This window comes from Paramisgurnus dabryanus, chromosome 16 (genome assembly GCF_030506205.2).
Source record: "Paramisgurnus dabryanus chromosome 16, PD_genome_1.1, whole genome shotgun sequence".
NCBI classification, from domain to species: Eukaryota; Metazoa; Chordata; class Actinopteri; order Cypriniformes; family Cobitidae; genus Paramisgurnus; species Paramisgurnus dabryanus.
Genome location: NC_133352.1, coordinates 34,760,294 through 34,784,802, shown reverse-complemented (window position 1 = coordinate 34,784,802; position 24,509 = coordinate 34,760,294). Strand labels below are relative to the sequence as shown.

The following is a 24,509-nucleotide window of genomic DNA, read 5'->3' as shown; positions in this document are numbered from 1 at the left end:
TATTCTTTTTTGCATTAAACTCAATTAGCTGAAATGAGAAGGCCTGTTAGGTTTTACCATCACATCAGGCGATCATGCATAACACAAACGTTCTGAGATACAGAATCAGATAATGCAAATCGGGTTCGTTCATAACTCATTTACAAAAATTTGGCATTAATATGACGATTTTCAGAGCTCTCGCTGTCACAGAGTCATGCGGAGAAATGTGAAATATATGCAGTATATATAAATGAGACAAGTTGATGCATTACTTTTGTGAGATTTTGTTTGCAAATTCATTATTCGGAAGCCAATTAGCTACAAAATATCATGGCAGTTTTCTGTATTCCCTCCAATTACCCTTAACAGTGGCAAAATATTCCTGAATACCATCTTACAAACCAGGAGTCCAAGACCAATAGCTATGTTTTTATTTTATTTAACCTGGCACAGAATCTATAAGTTTGTCAAAAACACGATAATCTGTGTTTTCCCAGCATAATCTAAAAAAAGATTAATTTGCCTACAATTGATTAGCAAAATGGTGTAAATCTCTTCCCAGACAGCAGACGACTCCGGGCCGAATCTGCATCAGATCTGCACCGAAGCCACTGACTTCGGCACAAACTTGGTTTGAATCCGGTTAAGAGTCATAACTTTGTAAGTCCTTTAAATTTCCAGGTCTTAATGAAAAATTCACATATTTAATATGGTCTCAGACTTGTGGTCGCCATCTTAAGTGGGATCGCTTAGAAAAAAGACCACCAGACAAGCAGCACAGGACCCCGGGCCGAATCTGCACCAGATTCGCGCCAAAGTCAGCCGCTCGAAGTCATCTGCTGTCTGGGTATCAACCGCATGCTGTGTAATAACACATATGAGTCGACAGAATGTAATCATGTGATGCAAATGTGTACAGGAATGTGATGGACCGCATGAGCACGCCAGACCATTTACCCAGCCATTACCATTCATTATCTCAGCTGTAACGGACTAATGCAAACATCCATTTATGCACAAGTAACATGTTGAGCAAACAAGCTCATCTTCTCCTCCAATTAGCACAGAGTGTGACATCTATTGTGAATCAACATAAAGAGTTTCATTAAAAGAGTGCAGCTATCCCATGATTGTCCAGCAAAGGGTCATTATTGTTCACTGGGTGAGAACATATCCATTGACAATTCAATTTGAAAACGCTTGTTGAATGACGTTGTTTTAATGGGTAATGAGACATGTAATGTCCCAAGTGACCATGCATACCTAAGGGGTCACTCATTGTAGCATTTTATTTGTGCTATTTAAATGCAAATCTGTGTGAGAATGTGTTAAAAAAATAACTTTCTTCAGATTTAAACAACTTTACTTTTGGCTTGCCAAACAGCTGTTAATGAAGCTTTGTGTAAGGAGCAAACATTCAAGAGGTCGACCTTTAGTGGATTTTACCGATACCAATAACTAAGGTGGTCCATGCTTGCCAATAACCGATTAATCGACCGATAGTTTTTAAAGTGTATACTGAATAAAAACAAACATAACTCTCAAAGTGAAACAGTGCTGAAATGTATTACAAAAGTAATAAAACAACAGTACTGAACCATGAAAATGTGCTATATTAAATAAATGTATAAATAAAAATATATGAATTATATAAATAAGTAATGAAGTAAATACTTCTGTGAAATACTCCCACTGGTAAAATTCAAATGACATAAATGCCTATTATGCCTGTAGTCTTGTACTTTATGCTTCTGTTTTAACATTTAATAATTATCTAATCAAAATAACAAAAGATTTATTGTAGTGATGATAAATAAGAACTGAAATCAGATTTTGATTATTTGGATGTTAACGTAGCCGACGGCAGCATGTAGTTCGCTTTCTCTAGTTATTAACTTAAAATATGGATAAATCATGGATAAAAGTAACCAGCTAGATTTAAACGCATGCAAATTGATAGTTATAATTATGACATTAAACATATGGGTTGGATTTATCTGTGTGTATTTTTGTTTGATGTACTACTATTATTGTCCTGTCATTCTTGACGACAAACTTAGGTTCCTGCTGCATCTATTCAGCAAATTAATTACTTCGTATTGATAATAAGGAAAGGACACACTCAGAGAAACTATCGACATGGTTTTTTTGCCGATAGACGATTGTTCTATCAATGAACTATCGGTGCCGATTAATTGTCAAAAACCGATTAATCGGTCTTCCTAAAAAAAACAAATGATAATATCTCTGCTTATTACACTGTGCTAAAAGATGTCATCTTTAAAAGATGTCGTTCGTTTTGTGGCTGCTGTTCAGGTCGTCAATACAGCAGAAAGGTTTGCTTGCCTCCATTTACGTGAACGCGCTGATGACGCATGATGTCTGCGTGAACAGGGTGCACAGTGGCATGCAAAACACTTTCACAGAAGAGTAGCAAAACTTGCATGCATCCAATTATTGCATTCAGTCCGAGTTAAATGATCTGTTGAACATTTTTTGGTCCTACACCTTTTACAGATGATTTCTACAAATACATTTAGACAACTTACATAGTGATTGCCATGTATATCAGGATGTAAGGAGACTTTCAACCAGCATAACTAAAATGTTTTTGGATCAAATCCGATATTCTTGCCTTTAAAATAGATCAAGGAGTTAAGCAACTAGTTAACTGTACATGGTTCAGTTTGTTCTTTAAAAACACACTTGCAAGTAATGAAATGGTATGCAATTCAAAGAACGTTTGAAAATGTTTACTTTTAAAGAAAATAAAGGTGCGCTTTCATACCTTCTTTAGCTAAGGACAACGACCAATTAGACTTTACAATGCTTATTACAGAGCTTAAGTGCACCATTTCATGCAGTCTTAATAGCAACGATTTGGTAAAAACACTTGCTTTTAAATACAGCACACCTGGCTTGGCTACACCTGCGTCTTTGTGACTGATTGTTTTTAAGCAATTCAAGCTGTCGCAGAAAATTTCGAGGTTGAGCCGTGAAAGCCAATACTCCTGGTTTCTCTCTCGCACCCTTTGTCCCTGCCATGTCTTCATGTCTGAAGGCCACACCTTTGTCTGTAGGCACAAACAAAGGCAGACAGTCTAATGGACAGGATCCCTGTGATTTCGGCCCCTTTGTTCCACCCCACACTATTAGGAAATGCCATTAGTGCTCTGTCAGACACTGATGGTTACTGACAAGACACTGAACTCTCCGGTCAAGAGAGCAGCCTGCAGCCATAAGTGTGTCACTAGTTTTCTTGCATGTCTCTGGGTCGCGGGGATCACCTTTGTTCTAACTCCAGCTAATTGAACGACGGTGGTCGAGCCGGTGGTCCGGGTGGGCTTCAGCTTGACGTTAGCTTCACGTGTCAAACACAAAGAGGGAATTAGAGCAAAGTTAGATACACGGCGCCTTTCTCTTTGTTGACGGATCCTTTATTTATTTATTTTCCTACACAACCCCACTGTCAGGAAAATGAATGCTAAGTGAATAGAAGACATAGGCTGCTTTGTTTAGCGGCCGGCTAATATGATAAGATGGTTTCTACACGGCCTGGTACGGGATGATAGGGAAGACTAGGCATATATCATACACCTCCGAAATTGATTAATGTTACCTCCATATGGGCGATCTGCAAGAATGAAAAATCCTCGAGAAGAAAAACTGGCATATCTCAGCATTTAAAAGAATATTGCACCATGGGCACGTTTAGTCGCTGTGTAATAAGAAAGGCCAGGCTGTCCTGAGACCGGGAGGAAATATGGATAAGACTGGAATTTTGTGCCGTCAGACGGAATGATGTGTGTTCCTGTAGCTCAGCTGGTTGTGTGTTGTGTTAGCAGCTCAAATGTCATGGGTTTAATTCAGGAAACACATGCAGATTAAATGCAAGTTGCTTTGGATAAAAGCGTCTGCCAGATGCATAAATATGATTATTTTATGTGTGTTATTTGTGTTTTGATAAATGTTTTGTCTCAATATTCTACATTAAAAGTTATGTCTTTCGTATTCGGGCTACTTGCATTCATTTCGGGCAACCAAAAACTAAAGAGTGCCTGCCCGAAGGGCTACCAGGGATTTTTACATTTTTGCAGTTTTAAAAAACATTCATAAGCTACATTATCATATTATTCTGTTGTATTGCACTGTGCAAAGTTTTTATTGTTATAAAATTAAACATACAGTAAAGAGAGTCATTCAATTTGTACAACATATAAATGTATAATATTTAAACACGCACATTAAAGCACAACAGATTGTAATTAGCATAAATAAACACCTCGTACTGCTGCACGACTGCAGATAATAAACATATAAGCTTAATAAATAAATACTAAACTGACAGTGAAGATATGCTAATTAGCAACATGCAAACTACATGTATAATGTGTGTGTATATATTTCAGTTTTTTTCAACACAAATACATTTTAACCATTAATAAAAACCTATTTACTCGATTTTTATTGCATATTTTACAAATACGGATGTCCCCAAAGGGACGTTTTTCTCACGTTTGTCAGGTTTGTTTACTTTTGGGTACAAATTTGTTCTCAAAATATATACACAAACGTGTGTTTGAAACAGAAAAGACTTTCACTGAACAATGTATTTTCCGCTAGTCTACATGAAGCTGTACACTGTTCATTTATATTCACTGATATCCAGTATTACAAGCAAACCCATTTATAAAACATGATGATATACTGTATGAAAGCACAATATGGTTTAAGAATACAAGACAGAAACAAAGTGAGAGAAAAATCTACAGTACACGTCTCTAACAGGCCAAAAACACTTACTTCATACTACATAGCAGACAAGGCGAGTATTATGTCTAAATTCATAGTATTCGAAAATTAATAGGTGTAAGGTACCTGATCTACTACATCCAGCAAGATTTTAAAGTGTGCATTCGATGGACTATCCTGTGAGCCGCTGGAAGAGGAGAAAATGTCGGAAAGCGGTGAAGTGGCTGTATTTAAATGTAAATACACAAGGTAAACAGTTGTTATTTGTGGTTAACTCTTTCCCCGCCATTGACGAGTTATCTCGTCAATTAATAGAAAATGTTTCCCTGCCAATGACGAGTTTTAACGGCAATCCATATTTCCACTATTATCCACTAGGTGGCACTCTTACCCAACTTATAAACACCGAAGCATCCACTGATCCAACAACAGTAAAACACTGTGTATGTTTTCATTATCATTCTGAATCTGACCTCTAACAAAAATGCAATTATCCCAACTTTTTGCTCAAAATTTGGTATTTTTGAAGAAACCTACCCATGTTTATCAATGAATAGGTACTTTATCTCCTTCCGTATACGTACCGTCACAGTATGTGATTTCGGCTCATCCTCATGAATAAGGACATCTAATGTATGACACTGATTAACTTAACAGAATCTTTAAACTTGTTAGACTGAATCATGTAGGTAAAACAGAAGCCTTTTGGAAATCATAAACCATTTATAAAAATAAGCGGCTTTGTGTTTCCTTCTGTTTGGGGTCCAATATATATTTTTTTATCTTTTAAAGGCTTGATTGAGACAAACCCTTTATCTAAATAATCCAAAAATCCAAGTGGGATATTTATTCATTTTTTTATTGTACAAAGTGCCGTCTTTAATGAATCCTTTATCACAGCGGTTCCCAACTGATGGGTCACAAACAGAAAAAACAGCTTCAAATGCAATTCATCAAATGCAACTAACCATATAATTGTGGACAGTTTGGATTTCAAAATAGGCTTATCAAGTTTAAAAAAATGGGTAAATGCCTTCTTTCACTCAATCTGGTTTTCGGTGGATATTCATCTGTCACATAGCAGATGCTACCCAAGCCAGGCAGATCTCAACATGGCCACAACCCTAAACCATGAAAAACAAAGCAAATACAACCAGCGAAGATGTTTATATGTGGTATTTTGGGGTCTTTGCATAAAGAACAAATCTGGCACGATGTTGAGTTTCAACGTTCAAATGCAACACCGTTAAAGCAAAACCAGAGCACCAAATACATCCATGAAAATCTTCCTGCAGGTACGGCATGATGAGAAACACAACTAAATAAAAAGCAGGCTTGTTCGCCTTTGAAACTGTGATCGCACTTTAACCCAGATTATCACAAAAGGACACTTTCAATAAATATTTCTATGTCAGCTATAATGAAGTACATTTGTAAAGTGACACTGGATCACTAAGCTCTTTGTACGCTGGGTTAATTCATGAACGAAAGCCAAAGATTGTTATCAACTGAGCTGCACATAACCTGATCTGACATAAAAACACCTATTTTCAGCGTAAAGGAACGTATGTGTCTAAATATAACCGTCTGAGATTTATTGTAATGAATCAGTGGGGTGATGCTACACGCTTAGCAGCCCTCGGTGGTGTAATTCAGCATCCTGAAAGTTAAGTGTGAGACAAGGCCAGGACACCTCTACACACTTTCTATCAGTGACATCTCGACAAACCAAAGTGAGTCAGAGAGAGAAAAAAAAAGAGATGATTCACACAGCTATCAATGAAAGGCCTCTCAGAGAAAGCCAGACCTGAAATGTTGAGAGCTGTGAACGTCTGGATTGTTTTCTTGAGACTTAAATAGGAAATCTCAAACTGCAGGCAGAGAGACGGCCTACTTGAGTCACGCTGAACTCGAGAGATAATTTCAGACATCTGATAGAGAAAAGAAACAATTAAGGCTTGAAAATCTTTTAAATAACAAGATGGACCTCGGCTGTGGTTGGTCGGAAACATAAACACAACCACTAATTAAGTTCAAAGTATTCTCTTCACAGCGAGGATCTCCCAAAGATATGATTTTCTATTTTGTGCTGTTAAAATGAAGTCTAGTTTTAATACACAGTTAGGATTTTTACACTGTGCTTAACTTAGTTCTAAACCCTGCTTTTAACGCTAGGTTAAGGAGCGTTTCGCACTTATTTAGAAGCGGAGACACGTGCGTTAGTTTGATTTTGACATTTTGACAGAGCTGCATTGTCACAAAGGTTTGTTGCTGTTTACTTGAACAATATTTAAAATAGTATTTTGTTGTCACAATCTTATTTATTAAGACGATCATAAACCAACGTAGGTTAGAGAGATGGGACTCAAGAAAGGCAAAGCCAATCGTAAAGCGATGTAGGTTAAAGAGGCGAGCCTCATGAAAGTCAAAGTCGATCATAAAGCAACGTAGGTTAGAGAGGCGGGACTCAAGAAAGTCAAAGCCGATCATAAAGCGACATAGGTTAGAGAGGCGGGACTCAAGAAAGGCAAAGCCAATCATAAAGCGAAGTAGGCTAGAGAGGAGGGACTCAAGAAAGGCAAAGACAGTCATAAAGCGAAGTAGGCTAGAGAGGCGGGACTAAAGAAAGGCAAAGGCAGTTATAAAGCGACGTATGTTAGGGAGGCCGGACTCAAGAAAGTCAAAGCCGATCATAAAGCGACGTAGGTTAGAGAGGCGGGACTCAAGAAAGGCAAAGCCAGTCATAAAGGAACGTATGTTAGAGAGGCGGGACTCAAGAAAGGCAAAGCCAATCATAAAGCGACGTAGGTTAGAGAGGCGGGACTCAAGAAAGGCAAAGCCAGTCATAAAGCAACGTATGTTAGAGAGGCGGGACTCAAAGGCAAAGCCGATCATAAAGCGACATAGGTTAGAGAGGCGGGACTCAAGAAAGGCAAAGCCAATCATAAAGCGACATAGGTTAGAGAGGCGGGACTCAAGAAAGGCAAAGCCAGTCATAAAGCAACGTATGTTAGAGAGGCGGGACTCAAGAAAGGCAAAGCCGATCATAAAGCGAGGTAGGTTAGAGAGGTGGGACTCAAGAAAGGCAAAGCCGATCATAAAGCGACATAGTCTAGAGAGGCGGGACTCAAGAAAGGCAAAGCCAATCATAAAGGAACGTATGTTAGAGAGGCGGGACTCAAGAAAGGCAAAGACAGTCATAAAGCGACGTAGGTTAGAGAGGCGGGACTCAAGAAAGGCAAAGCCAGTCATAAAGCAACGTATGTTAGAGAGGCGGGACTCAAAGGCAAAGCCGATCATAAAGCGACATAGGTTAGAGAGGCGGGACTCAAGAAAGGCAAAGCCAATCATAAAGCGACATAGGTTAGAGAGGCGGGACTCAAGAAAGGCAAAGCCAGTCATAAAGCAACGTATGTTAGAGAGGCGGGACTCAAGAAAGACAAAGCCGATCATAAAGCGAGGTAGGTTAGAGAGGTGGGACTCAAGAAAGGCAAAGCCGATCATAAAGCGACATAGTCTAGAGAGGCGGGACTCAAGAAAGGCAAAGCCAATCATAAAGGAACGTATGTTAGAGAGGAGGGACTCAAGAAAGGCAAAGACAGTCATAAAGCGAAGTAGGCTAGAGAGGCGGGACTAAAGAAAGGCAAAGGCAGTTATAAAGCGACGTATGTTAGGGAGGCCGGACTCAAGAAAGTCAAAGCCGATCATAAAGCGACGTAGGTTAGAGAGGCGGGACTCAAGAAAGGCAAAGCCAGTCATAAAGGAACGTATGTTAGAGAGGCGGGACTCAAGAAAGGCAAAGCCAATCATAAAGCGACGTAGGTTAGAGAGGCGGGACTCAAGAAAGGCAAAGCCAGTCATAAAGCAACGTATGTTAGAGAGGCGGGACTCAAAGGCAAAGCCGATCATAAAGCGACATAGGTTAGAGAGGCGGGACTCAAGAAAGGCAAAGCCAATCATAAAGCGACATAGGTTAGAGAGGCGGGACTCAAGAAAGGCAAAGCCAGTCATAAAGCAACGTATGTTAGAGAGGCGGGACTCAAGAAAGGCAAAGCCGATCATAAAGCGAGGTAGGTTAGAGAGGTGGGACTCAAGAAAGGCAAAGCCGATCATAAAGCGACATAGTCTAGAGAGGCGGGACTCAAGAAAGGCAAAGCCAATCATAAAGGAACGTATGTTAGAGAGGCGGGACTCAAGAAAGGCAAAGACAGTCATAAAGCGACGTAGGTTAGAGAGGCGGGACTCAAGAAAGGCAAAGCCAGTCATAAAGGAACGTATGTTAGAGAGGCGGGACTCAAGAAAGGCAAAGCCAATCATAAAGCGACGTAGGTTAGAGAGGCGGGACTCAAGAAAGGCAAAGACAGTCATAAAGCGAGGTAGGTTAGAGAGGTGGGACTCAAGAAAGGCAAAGCCGATCATAAAGCGACATATGTTAGAGAGGCGGGACTCAAGAAAGGCAAAGCCAATCATAAAGCGACGTAGGTTAGAGAGGCGGGACTCAAGAAAGGCAAAGCCAGTCATAAAGCAACGTATGTTAGAGAGGCGGGACTCAAGAAAGGCAAAGCCGATCATAAAGCGAGGTAGGTTAGAGAGGTGGGACTCAAGAAAGGCAAAGCCGATCATAAAGCGGCATATGTTAGAGAGGCGGGACTCAAGAAAGGCAAAGCCAATCATAAAGCGACGTAGGTTAGAGAGGCGGAACTCAAGAAAGGCAAAGCCAGTCATAAAGCAACGTATGTTAGAGAGGCGGGACTCAAGAAAGGCAAAGCCGATCATAAAGCGAGGTAGGTTAGAGAGGTGGGACTCAAGAAAGGCAAAGCCAATCATAAAGCAACGTATGTTAGAGAGGCGGGACTCAAGAAAGGCAAAGCCAATCATAAAGCGACGTAGGTTAGAGAGGCGGGACTCAAGAAAGGCAAAGCCAGTCATAAAGCAACGTATGTTAGAGAGGCGGGACTCAAGAAAGGCAAAGCCGATCATAAAGCGAGGTAGGTTAGAGAGGTGGGACTCAAGAAAGGCAAAGCCGATCATAAAGCGAGGTAGGTTAGAGAGGTGGGACTCAAGAAAGGCAAAGCCGATCATAAAGCGGCATATGTTAGAGAGGCGGGACTCAAGAAAGGCAAAGCCAATCATAAAGCGACGTAGGTTAGAGAGGCGGAACTCAAGAAAGGCAAAGCCAGTCATAAAGCAACGTATGTTAGAGAGGTGGGACTCAAGAAAGGCAAAGCCGATCATAAAGCGAAGTAGGCTAGAGAGGCGGGACTCAAGAAAGGCAAAACCAGTCATAAAGTGACGTAGGTAAGGGAGGCGGGACTCAAGAAAGGCTAAGCCAATCATAAAGCGACATAGTCTAGAGAGGCGGGTCTCAAGAAAGGCAAAGCCGTTAATACGTTTTCAGCGAAAATGTTTTGCATGGCATTATTTTTATGACAATCAAGCACTTCACCTACTCATTCTTATATCATTATTGTATTACAAACTATCCAAATTATTTTATAAAATAAATTAAATTCCGATTAAATTGTTTGTCTTTCTGTGATTCACACTTAAACCCTCTTGCAACTGTGGTCAAAATATGGTCTTAACACTTTATGTACCATTTTGGTATGTATACATTTGGTACCAATATGTACCTCTGAAACACTAATGTATCTTCGAAGTACTAATATGCAATTTTTGGTACCAATATCTACCTCTGTGCATAAAAATGCAAAACAAAACCAAACCCTACAGTACATGAAAATTTGTGTTTACTGTATCTACTACAGCCGAACGTATAAACTGCATCTGTGCCGTGTTGTCGATTACCGTGGAAAATTATTTTGACTCATCCTCAGTCTGAAGCGGAAAATGTGTTTACAGTAATGCACTTACAATGGATGCCTTGGAGGCAAGCTGGCAGCTCCATGAATAAACTATTAAAATAGACATTAACTTGTAAATAACCTTGAATATTCCTTTAAGGCTTTAAGTTATTAAAAACACCAATTTACATTAGCAAACCCTCTCAGTTCCTCCAGTACACATTAATCATTATTAACAATTCAGATTTTCATATTAAACTTGGGAATTATAATTTAAGGTACTATAGATGTATAAGAATCACCTGAAGACATAATACAGCAAGCTGACCTCTAAGGACGAGAAGTGACTTAATAAAAACACCCGGCACGGTAAAACCTTTCATTGCGATGACATCATAACCTACGGTTACAAAATCCCACATAAAGAGCTTCATGAGAGTGAAAATTAACAGTAGGCCTTGTTAATTTATATGTTCCAGCGCTTCAGTCTTACACTCCCAGGAGACTCGCGCCGAACGTGAAGCCTCTCAGCAGGCCATTTCTGAAAATGTGTGTGATTACACTGAAAATTAATCTGATATGTTTGGCTTCGTTTTGGTGAAAAGCTAGAAGCGGTTGCACACAAATTGCTTTTAAGCAGTCTCGGGAGTTGCAGGGCCTTTCACACTCATTTGAATTTGTAGGAATATCTCTCCGGAAAAAAACGAGGGTTCAAAACGCTCCATGTTACTTGCATTTGTCTGCCAGCGCTACAAATGTAGTCCTTTGCTAAAGCTCATTCAACATGCATGACTGCCAAATATGAACATTAATAAGTTAATATAATCAAAGTCATTTAGGATATACAGACACAAATTTATAGCACTGACTTATCTCCTAATTTGACAGACATAATCAGGTTTATAAACAAATATTACACAGCTAATAAACCCCAGGTTACTATAAACAAATTAAAACCTAAAGAGGATGCTTTTTTCCTTTTTACACTGCCTAAAAGGCACTATTAAAAATACGCATGTGCTTTTTTAGAGATTAATAAGTGCAGCCTTTTACTTGTATGCTTTTCATATATCAAACACATTTACGCTCAATTTTGTATTAAAATCCATACAAGCAGCATTGCACTGCACATATTCACCGACCGAGCAATTCTGTCATGATTAATTATACAAGCATAAAGTCTTAAATCTACTTCAGCAGTCTTAATGCTTCATACATCCTTGCCAAGAAATGCTGTTCTAGAATCTCTCAAAGCCCAAAATCTTGTCTGCTACCACCACATTTCACACACAACTCGAGCTTAACGCAAGCAGCTGGCATCATAACTACTCCGTGTTAAAGTAAAAGGAAGAAAATTAAATGTTTAACCCACACACTTTTCACAAGCTAGAGACTACTAATAAAAACTGTTGCCAAAGTAAGTAGTAAACGAGTTAATTTTGCCAACCCTTAAAGTTTTGACTGAATGTGCGGTTCTTAAATCTTCTACAGTGATGCTAAAACAGCTAAAAATGACCTTAAAGAAACATTCAATATTTAATATAGCTACTCGAATTACTGGGATCAAACACATGGTCTTTATTAGTGCTGCACAATATATCAAAAAACCCGAAATAACGCAGATGTGCATACGACAATATGCTTCGTTTGCTATAACTCAATGATTTTTATACTTCGAAAGCTTATGCATAGTTGAGGTTTTAGTGAACAGAAGAAAAAGTGCTTGTGTGGGCACCGACGTGTGTTTGTCAGTTTTTGATTTTACAAATGCAAAGCATTATCAAATTGTATATTTTATCGCACAATTTAGTAAGTTACAGCATATCGCATTTTTCCATCAATACCGTGCAGCCCTAGACTTGTTAACGCAATGCTCTACCAGTTGAGTTACACAAACACTACACCATCTCTACTTAAAAAAATGCATGCATACACTTTTAAAAAAATGCAGCAAATCAAATTTTTGGCAAATCAACATATATTTGTATGCTACTTAAACTTTAACTTAAAATTAAGTTAAACATCTTCAACTAGTTGTTATAAGTTATATCAATTATTTACAGGTCAAAATTTTGAATTGACTTGCAAAATGTCTTGGTTACGTATGTAACCCTCTTTCCCTGAAGGAAGGGAACATAGACGTCACGTCGTGACTGACGAATTGGGAACCGCTTCCCAATTCGACAGTCACAATGTGACGTCATAGTGACCGACTGAAAGGGAACCAAGTTGTGAATTTTTTTATTAATGGAATTATAAATATAAAAGTAACTTACATTGACATGACAATAATGTTTTAAATATAAATTATTAACATGAAATGATTAATAAAAACAACTTACATAACTGTGGATGTATTCTGACTATTTTTAGTATTAAAAGTATAACTTCAGAGACTGTGATTTCACACATATTAAAATTAATGTTTCCCCTTTGCTTGACAGTTTTTTAAAACAAACCAAGCTATTAGGCTATTAGTTTTGGATACCGCTTGGTAATTCTGACACATAGCCTCCCGAGCTGAATGCAAAAAAGCGTTCATTAATTGTCCTGACAACAACAAAACTTAGTTATGTATATTTTTGGCGATGGTGAAATGCTTCTCATATCCTTGCCTAAAATACAGTAACAATTTAGGTAATTAGATAATTCATAGCTTATTTTCCCTAAAAGTGCAAACGCTTTTGCCCTGTGATGCTATTAAAATATTGGTGAATTTATCTAAGCAAATAACCACCCTGGAAAAAGCAACACTTTCTCAACCAATTGCATATATATATACTTTACCTTTAAAAAAATGCATCAGGGCTCTTCCATAGTACCCCATCGTGTTGGCAGTGCAATATGTCATGGGTTTGAACCCAAAAAACCCAAATACTGATAAAACATGTATACTTTATAATGCAATGTACTGTAAGTCACTTTGAACAAAAGCATCTGCCAAATGCGGGCAAAGCTGGCATATTTTCCATTGTGTATTTACAGTATATGGAGCCAGTACAGAGCCTCCTCAGGGCAGCATTAGCTACATAAATTTTTTTATTAAAAGGCTTTCATTTTATTTACTTATTGATCTGACAGAAGTGTTACAATATGTACAATTAAATATTCTGATTTAAAAAAAAAAATTGGCTCTTAACAGCCTGTGCAGATGTTTAAACTTAGATATTGCATCCCGTGATGCATGCCGAGTGAGGGCTGAACTACGGGTCGATGTTGACTCAGTTGAATTGCCACCCTGAGGCACAACTGTGCAGAATATGAACATAATGAGCAAAGGTTAGTAGGCCTTCTTCCCTGTCAACATCATCACTTTAAGAGGACATGTATCTGCTGTTTTTCAGCCAACTCTTCCTAAAATATCCTTGCCATCCGAGAGCTCACACCACCTACGGTCTGCCTGCAGTAATCTGTTATTCAACCCAATATAAGAACATGTTAATACTGACACGCACATCAACATGCTGCAATTAATTTATCATGCAAAGCATATAAAGAAACTGGATCCATGCATTTTCACTTGCCACCATCTAGGATGCTGTAGGTGTTTGCGAGGCGAAGGCTATGTTTAATAATTGGCCAGCCTGATCTCACGAGAATTTTTACTTATTTTACGAGTTGGCTTATTCGTATGAATCTGTATGAAGTTAATTGTACAAAAACGTACGATTATTTTTAACAAACAGTAACGAAACCCCACCCCTAACACCAACGTCAAAGAGCTAAGACAAATCGTACAAATTTACAAAAATTGCAAATTAGCCGCTTTGTAAAATATGAACAAATTGCTGCAAAGTCCCAAAAATAACTAGATCAAACCTTTTCAGCGCTAATCATCTATTGCGTGTCTTTAGTAAATCCTGACAGTCGTTATTTAACGCCAAAATGATGGTTTGCACTGGTGCAAGCTGCTTAATCTGGCCCTATGGGTTATATCTTGTTCTCCAAATTATTCAGTGTCAACCCTGTTACTGTCCAACTCTGTTACCAAGATAGAGTAAAGCCCTATTCGTACAGGATAATTTTTACATAGGTAGATAGTAATGCAACTTACCATAGGATGTTTGTAATATTAATGGCCAATTCACACAAGATTAGAAATCTCAGTAAAATTATCAGTGAGGGGTACTTCGATTACGGATTAGGATTAGGATTTTCTATTTCCGGGTGGATCATCAAGACTATTGGTCCTCCTAGTTGTCAATCAAGAGTGTTGCGCAATTGCATTTTTTTAAAAAGTGGAGAAGGCGGTTCTTTTCTAAAATTCGAGAAAATCTTCCGCTATACCTTTAAATAACATATGACCATTGTATGGATATATATAATGAATTAATCTTTCAACATGACCTATACACGTCTATTCACACAGGATTAGTATTACTAATTTAGTTTATTAATTTCTCAGACCTTATTACAGAAAGTAAATGTCACCGTAATCTTTACTGACAATGTCCGTAATGATTACTAAGTTGGGACATTCGGATGGGACTAAAATCGCAGAGAAGCACTGGTAATAATTGCCTCACCCCACCTCTGCATGTAAAATGAATCCCGTACGAATAGGGATTAACAGTATTGAGAGTCAAGTATGTTTGTGAGAGAGAGGGGACGAGAGAGACTGTGTTTCACTGTGTATGACTGCCAGTTATTCTCAACACTGTTACTCCACCTTTGTAACAGAGTTTGACAGTAACAGAATTGACTCCGACTAATTCAGACAACAGGAAATCAGGATTATTAGCTATACTGTACAAGACACTTTTTATAGAAAATATGATATTGTTATTTTACTAGAGTTGGAAATTGAGAACCGGTTCTGTTTTTAAATGGAACTGGAACCGTTTTGTTTCTAAAAGCGGTTCCAATGCAATGCACCGACACTTGGAGCGCTTACATTAAACAGCCATGTCTTACCTCATGAATATTAAATACGTTGAGCCACTGTTTACAGTCACGCAACCAAATTAACACAGAGAAAACACTCACACTGCTGAGGGACGCTTTGTGTACTTAGTGTTAAACGTCTAAATGTCTAAAAGAAAGTCAAAAGTGTGGATTCATTTCCAAACAATAAAACAAAGTGTAATATACATGTGTGTGCAAGCCTCCTCTACCCCATCTGAGATGTTTTTTTTTCACAGGTGGAGATACTATAAGCCAGGAAAGGTCTCGCTTTCTCTCAAAAAAAAATCAGAAAAATTGCTGATTGTTTTGTTGGGTTTAATACTGGATGTTAAATTTGATATTGAATTTAAATTGATTTAAATGCTCTGTTTAAAATATTTTGACAGTGATTAATAATCACAAATGAAATTGTTTATTGTGCATTATTTTTCATATTTGAAGAGTTTCGTTGCAAAACGAGATTTTTGTCAAAACATGTTTATTATTATGTTATCATGTTCTTATTTTGTTTTATGGTGCTACTTAGCTGTACAAAACAAACAAACCAACTACATTTGAATTGATATTAATTGGAATGCACAACCAAAAAACCAAAAAAAGAGATTTCTGAAAAATAAAAATATTGAGTTATCTCGTTTTTCAACGAAACTCTTTATTTATTTTATTATAATGGATTAGGAATCAGAACCGGGAATCGTTAGGCAGAACTGGAACCGGAATCTGAACTGAAAAATTTCTTACGATACACAACCCTATCCATGACAATGAGTACCAAAATAAAAAAATAATTAAATACATAACCATTTTTTTTTTTAAATGACTTTAGACACCAAATGTACTTATTGAATTAAAAATGATCATCATCAATATAACAAACTTTAGTATGTTTAGGGTTTTGTCCAATCTCAATAGTATGAGCAACATTCAGATCACAAACTCTCATGATCAACCTAACTCAATCTGAAAAATCCCAATCACATTCAATATCAATATCTCTCAGTGACCAAACAGCCGTCTGCTTTGATGTGGATAAGTCTAGCATGTTGAAAATTCTTGAAAAGCATGTTATAAACACCCTGAAGTAAGCAAGATGAGTTTGTTCTTTATTACCAAAAACACGAAGGTCTAGCAAGTACATTAAGCCCTAGAAAACTCCTCTACAATAAACACATGAGTACATAGACGTAAGCTTCGGTAACCTTGAAGTGGGCAAAATATCAATATGATGCACCGTCATTTCTTTTCATGCCAGACATATTATGCGTTCAAAAGGAAACTCCGCCCTGCTCGTATAATGGGCTGGTTGAGCGTTCAACCTACAACACGGTAGTCGTCAAGACAACGCTCCCTTGCGGAAGCCCTCTGGAGCACTTGTGTGAGGCGCATACAAATAACACTCCTCGGGAAGCGACTTGGGCAATGTTACAGGCAACAAAAGGACCCAGAGGACTTCCATAAAAGGCAGGGATTGAGAACCTCTGGGTTAAACTCTACTCCGTCGTTGATTGATGGCCAATTAAACAGTTAGAGGGTTATTGATCACGGGAGAATGAAGAGCATACCCAAACCACCCTAAATATGCTGGATGATGAACCACAGATGGGCTGAGAGCGAGCGGAGTGCCACTGCAAATTTTTCATGTTTATGCTCGCCAGCGAACAAACCCTATGGAGTAATAACAACTGGAAAAAAAACACTCGCTTTTGTTGCGCTAGTATTGTGGGATAAGTGCTTGAGTCTATTGAGATGGCTCGTCATTAAAGAGGACAGATCTTACTTAGATCTCGCCGTCTGCAAGTTAAGCCAAAAGCACCTTGGGAAATGCACTCTTATCTCTTCAGGGGAAGGCTAGCGTTCACAATGTGCCGAGGTGCAGCATCTGTGCATTAAACCATCTATGGACTCAAGGTCAACACTACTCCAGCTTTCTCTGGCCACTGACAGCACCTTAGGGAAGAAGAACACGATTAGTCTCTCCGGTGACAGCGCTGATCTTCGGTTCCTCATGCTGACCTCGTCTTTTCTGAAGGGCGCCCGCAGGAAGTAGCAGGTGCTGAAGCCGAGGATGGGACCGAGAGCTTAACGCTAGAGGTCGACTAATATTTGGAGTTTATTTAAGTGCATTCCAAGTATTCCTTTTGGTTTAAGCATTTATACATTTTATTTTCTAATTACACATTTTTTGGTTACATTAATGGATTTTGCAGACCCTTCTATCCAATGAGACCTACAGTGTATTTAAAGGACACCAACGGCCATTTTTAAATGATGTTATATAAGTCTCAGGTGTCCGTGAAGTTTTAGCTCAAAATACCCTACAAAAAATATCTTAAATGCCTGTGTTTGGGTGGGAGCAAAAACATGTTGTTTTCGTGTCTGTACCTTTAAATGCAAATGAGCTACAGCTCATCAGTCCCTAACCAAAAAGACAGTGAGTGCTTAATAGATCTGATTGCTGTGAATAAGTCTAAGGGGAAAGTATGTCACTGTTGAGATAAGCATACATTATGGAAACGCAGGACTGTCAATCAGTGGTTGTGGGTGGGGCTTTATCAGTGTGACATCACATTAACAAGATAATTAAAACAGCACATTTAAAGCGACTGCTTTGGTTTAATGGTTATTAAAAAGAAAGAGGGGGTGAATTTTTTTCATTGTAGGGTGGTTGACTGCCGACACACATTTATGTCCAAATTATGATTTTGCATAATAGGTGCTATTTCAATATATACATTTCATCAATTTCTGTATTCCCTGGGGATCTAACCATTGTGCTACTAATGCAATACTGTACCAACTGAGCTACAGGAATACATAAAATGCATGCAACATTAATGGTTTGTTTTGAAATAAAGTTCAGGATTATCATCAATAAAACATCCATCAGTTTTCCCAACACTAAATTAAATTATTGATTTCTCTCATAAACAATTATTTGCCACTTTAGCTTTTCTATCAACAAAATCCAATATCGCTCGACCTCTAATAAACGCCCTAAAAATACGCCCTATTTTCAGCAAGCTACGAGTGTACGACTAAATGGAAAGGGCACGTTTCCTCTGAGATCAGATGTGGGCTGATAGAAGACTTTCCTCACCCCAAAGGTTGGCGTCACACTTTCTCATGTTCTCTCCCTCGCCTCCCTTCTCCATTTGAATTTGACACTTATGGAGAAGACATATATAGCACCGTGAGATAAGAAGAAGAGCGCATTTGTCATCAAATGGAGCATGCGCTTGGATTACGGAAAGCCAGCTGCTGTTGACTTACACTGTTTGCCTTCTCCTCGATCCTGCTACACAATTTCACGCCTCTCCATTCATCAAACTCAAATGCTCTACATGTATTATAAGCTCTACAGATATTAGATATGTGTGCAAACTGTGCAGACCTTGCTTGCAGATTTTTTAAGGAACATGCTTAGATTATAGTGAAATTGCAAGGCGCCCACCGCCAAGAAAAAACAGATATAATCGGGTTCGGTGCGTTTTCTACTGCTATAGCAAACATTCATCTGCTTTAAATCTCTGCTTTAGAAATTTCCTTTTCTTTCAGGTTTTGTGCATCACAATACTTCCTACAGAAATAAATAAAAACTTCCTTTACGTGCATCATTTGCAAGTGGAGGGGTAACATTTTCTAATTTTTCATCACTTTTTTTTGGACATGCAACAAATTACAATAAAAAATAAAATACTGTACATGATAGTGATCTGGCATGGTTTAGGGGACCTAATGTTCTGCATTAAAACCTCAATTTAAATACCTCCCCCTTAACGTTTTTCTCAGAGACCCAACGGACAATGCAATGACTAGAATACTAAAAAGCTGGCTTCGTCCTAATTGCAATAATCCAAATGACGACTGTAAAATCACGTCTCTAAGGTCCAGGGAGCTTTCATGAGAAGCTGCTTAACCGCATTAGAAAGCTTTTGAGTTCCTCTGCACCCCAGATTCCGCCCCTTTCAGCGAGCAACAACCGAGCAAGCTCACCCCTGTGCCAAAAATCTCACAAACAAGTTCACCACAAACTCCAGACACAAAATCCCCTGTCTATTTCTCTTTCTTTCTCACACTGCAAAAACAGCAACACCATTATACTGTATCTCTGCTTTTCCAAGAAACTTCAGGAAACGTATTATCGCCAACATAACTATCAGCTGTATCTGCTTAGTACTATGGCACCATTGTAGTTCACCTCTCATATTCTCCATCAGGCAACCGTGGCATAGGTTAGTGGTTGTCAGCTGACAATTTGGTACCCCAAAACGCGTCTGCTAGGGTCTGTGTCTGTTTCAAACAGGCGAAAAGGGAAAAACAATGCAAAATGCAAATGATGCAATGCAACTAAATGTGTAATTGTGCATACTGTAGTTAAAAACACCAATAACTTTTGTTGCTGACATTAAAAGCTGTGCGTATAATCTACATTAAATACATGGCAGGTTCACAAACAATAAGGAAAACATGTCTTGTGCAATGAATTAATTGGTGCTTACACCATACTGTGTTTATGTATCTCTGTATCTTGATGTCCTCTGCAAAATCTTGGTTTCAAGCAAAACCAGTTGAGACTGGAATAGACATTTTTGCATCATCTCGATCCACTGTAAAAAGCACACCATCACAAATAAAATGTGCTGATTTCTTTTTCCTATATAGTGATGAAAAAACCTCCCCGCGGCTCAGCCGTTGCTCATCTCCCAAAAGGCACTACATTGTTGAGGAGAGAGCTTTGTTCTGTCTCCTGTGCGCTCTGTGATGAAGACTGACAGGGCGACCTTTATTTTTGACCGGATTATGTTTCAGGGGAAAGACAAGCTTGCTTTCATATAGAAAAATGCGGCGTCAGCCTGTTCCTCCGTGCCGAGTGCAACTCGTATGATCTCTGGACTAAACATGTCTGCGGCCACACATGCCTCCGTTACTTCCCTTCCATTCAGATTACACTTCCTAATCTTCAGACGGCCTAAGCATGAGAAAGTTCCTATCGGATCTTTTCTCCATTTTTATCATCAGGAAAGCAAGATAAGTGCCCTAGACAGAACAAAGCGTGCTGTAGACATTTCCACACCACCCTGCAATCCGTAAAAATAATGTGCACGTCTGAAATGCCCAGTAAATGCCATCGTATTTTCTGTCTTTCCATTTGAAACATGATTCCTCCGGGAAATGACTGTTTACGTGAAATCTCTTTCTAATTAACGCACAGGAAAATACCCGCTTAATTCAGTTTGCTAATACATGTACAGTATCCTAGAGCAAGATTTGTAATTACCCAACTTTTAACAAGTTAGCCCTCTATCCACAGCAGAGAGGCAGCCGAACAACTCAAGTGATGTGTGAAATTCAGACGGTGCTCTGAGGATACTCATCTACGATCCCCAGATGGGCTTTATGGTGATGATTACTTTAAAACCTCCAGGAGTGCAACCCAACTTTCCCACAGTCATATTTCCCGACCCGACCTTACCTATCCAACTCTCTTTACACAAAGCACAATGCACAGATCATGGCAAGCCTTAACCAGTCAGAGAAAACACATTCTGGGTACATGCATGTTATTCATTAAGCACAATCTTTTTCAAACGTAATACCTGTTCAGTTTCATTTTTAGGTACCTATTATGAGCATACATTACATTCTGTGTATACTTATTGTAGAAGCATAGTCATCATGTTAGAAAATAATATGACTGTGATTTAATGTTTTATGATCTTAAATACACAATATATAAAAATGAGTCACTATGGAGTGCTATTTTATGGTTATTGTAATTCAGAGGAGAGTGAAGAGCAGCAACACTCTTAAAAGCAGTTTAATCAACACATGTTTGCAAAATGAACCCACATGCCATCTTAACTTTAATCTCCCCTTAACTATTATGCAAACGCTATTATGCAAAATGCACAATGGAAATGCCTCTGCTTTAAATGGGACTGCATGTGATTTAAGCTATGGAAACCACACATATTCAGTCTACTGTGTACCGACTTATTACTTAAACGACCAGTTTTATCAATGCGTCATATTTCTGCTATTATAAATTAACAAATTTATATAACTATGATGGCATCAATGAAACCAAATAGTACCAATTTATAAAAAATTGATGCTAATAACATCTTCTACCACAAGGCTATAATAGGTGTCCAAAATAAAGACAGAAGAGAGCACGACATTTGTGTGGCACGCACGCGCCCTCTTTACATCGAGTTGACCACGACTGCATATTTACCTCATTTAACATTGTGTATAAAAAAACAACGTGTTCAATGATGGTCGGAGGTCAGTACATACTTTGTAAAGCTGTCAGAAACATTGCGGATGCAGCAAGAAAGGATGGATATGTGGCGCACGGAGATGAGCGCGCATTCGCCCAAACCGCTCTCTAAACAAAATGTTACGCGTGAAAGAGGGCACAATAAATAAACATACTAGCATGTTTATCTAATTTTCGAAGAAGCTCGCTCACTGCTTATAAATATAATCGTGTGACGTTTCGCCGTAGTGTGTGTGTGTCTTGTGCTCGCCGTGAGAGTCGCGTGCTCGGAGAAGCCTGCCAATCAAACTTGCACGTTCAAGTTCACGAAAATGATGTTTCAGCTAGTCGGTTAATTTTATTTTAATTAATCTCATTATTGGTTTTGAACGTTACAATAAATCACCGCCCTCTATATGTTGTGAAATAAGCCACATGCTCACGTGCTCTCCGTATTGCTGTGCATCAGCAGTATGTGGAGGCTGTAATTGAGACAAAAGATGTTGAAGGAGAGAAATGTCTTCCAATATCGCCATTCGGACCAAATGACTTATTTTGCATACAAATGAACCCCTCTTGTACTCAATGTTATTTTACGTCGTACGCACAGCACTAACGCGCGTGCTGTGTAAAAAGCAATTAAGCGTGACTTACACATGTCTTTATCAGTCGAAGCTGAAACAGAAACACTTAAAAATGAAATTAAACTCACCAACGCAGGTAAATCCGAAGGTAAACAGGCAGATCCATGCGAGTACAAGCCCGGATCTCCAGCGGACAAAGGGAGCCAGGTGTAACGGCATCATGTCTTTATCACCTCTCTCGCTTAAGTTTGAGTCCGTGAGATGAAGTAAATCAAATGAGATGGGGTGAGTATCTGTTTTCTGCGTTCGGTTCTTGTGATATTAAACCGATCAGTGTTGCCAGTGCATTTATAAGTCCTCTATCAACACATATCCTCTTCCTGTACCTTTAGCCATGAGCGCGTCTTCGTTGCTCAGAAACAGCAGCGCATCACAGGTGTGGTAAATAAAGACTCGTCTTTAATTTCTTCAGTCCCCCCACACACACATGCACTCCAGGCGTGCGGAGAGAGAGAGAAAACCTCCCGGCTCTTCTGCGTCTTCTCACTCTCAGCTGCAATACAAATACTTGCTCCGGTAAAAATAAAGGCTGGAAATTGGCTTCGGTGCGCGAACATCTGCTGGTACAGCAATGCAGAAGTGAGGAGAAGCGATGTATGAAGCGGCGGTGGAGGAAAACCCGGAACGGATTCCCGAGTCTTTACTGGAATGGATTGAAAGGACCCTTGGAGACGACGGCATAAAGTCATTGAGAGCGCGTGTAGTTAGATGTGCATCGCGTCGCGTTCTGTTTTTTTATTTATAATGATTTTGTTAAAGGGTTTATGCATAATCACGGAAATAAACAAAATATAACATACAAAAGATGTAACAGATTTGACCACGGATAGGCAAACACTTTTTCACAATGCAGTTTAAATTAGCTAACTAATTAGCAATGCAGGTTTTCAGCATTCATTAATCGTTAGTTAATGGCAACATAATTGTTGGTTCATTGTGCATTAACTAATGTTAACAAATACAACCTTATTATGAACCTCATCATAATAAATAAATATGAGAACATTTTCTGATTAAACAATGTTTAACACAGATAATGTAAACACTGTGTTTTGTATACTTAGGGTAAAACTGAACAAGTTTAGCAGTCATGCATTAACTTGTTTCATACAGCTGAATCATGAGACAGATAATAATTAATTTAATCAAAATAAGCAGTGGAATCAGAGGAAATGTTGACATGTGGATCGTAAATGATCCGGATATAAATATTAAATACAATTATATGAAAATATACTATAAAATATAATTTAAAGTTTACCAAATTTTGACAGGAAAATATTATTTGCACGTAGATCTCATGCTTACTGATTGTTAAGAAAAATGTTACAGTAAATAATCAAATCAATACTTTTATGGGGATTTTAAATATTGTATGATTAAATATTTAGAGACATTTCACCTATATAATGAATTGTATGGGCTGCTGATGTTGAAGTCATTGATCAATACTGTATCTACTGTAGTTGCTTTGCCAGCAGCTTGTTCCTCGCAATGTTTGCATTAGTTCATTCAACGTTTTATTAAGGCAAGAGTTTCTGCAACCAAAATACAATAGTCATTGTACTTTTTAATAATTTTCTTGATGTATCTCAAAATTGCCATGAATTAGCTGCTCTCCAATGCACTTAGTTAAAAGGTACTGCAGTAAGTAGACAGCCTCTTACTGTAGTATTCCCTACATGTGTTTTTCAGCAATTTTCACCAAATGGCAAGCTTTACGACCACAACCGGGACAGATTCAATAAACAAAATTACTTAAGTACTTAAATATAGTACTCTGTTTAATAGGCACGTTGGCCCACTTACATTTAAAAGACAATTAAAATTAATTTGTAGTACTGCTTTCTTTATTTCTCATTCATTTAAATACTTTTATACAACATGATCAAAGCATTTGGCTTATTTCATCATTACATTAGACGTTGATGTGCCATAACTTCTATGAAAAAAATCTTTATAATTTTTCTTTAGAGTTCAGGGCCTATTTTGTACCCAAGTTGTAGTAAATGCCAGAAAATAAGGTCATTCCCATCAAACGTCTCTGCAAAAAGTAATCATTTTGAGAATGTCACCAATTTCCTTGAAAAAATTGCCAAAGATGACATACGGCAAGGTGCTAAATACAGTATATGTATCTCAAAGTATTTGCTGATGCTT

The 24,509-nt window shown here is 38.4% G+C and overlaps 1 protein-coding gene across 4 annotated transcripts in view; it reads right to left on the bottom strand.

Annotated features, from left to right (window-relative positions):
- Window positions 1–22,947, bottom strand: part of unc5a (unc-5 netrin receptor A) — a 241,245-nt gene extending 218,298 nt beyond the window's left edge. For all 4 annotated transcript variants that reach the window (XM_065263955.2, XM_065263957.2, XM_065263956.2 and 1 more), the window contains exon 1: window positions 22,418–22,947. In XM_065263955.2, the coding sequence (XP_065120027.2) occupies window positions 22,418–22,511 (94 nt within the window). In that variant the 5' untranslated portion in view covers window positions 22,512–22,947. The remainder of the gene's footprint in view (window positions 1–22,417) is intronic.
- Window positions 22,948–24,509: the final 1,562 nt, after the last annotated feature.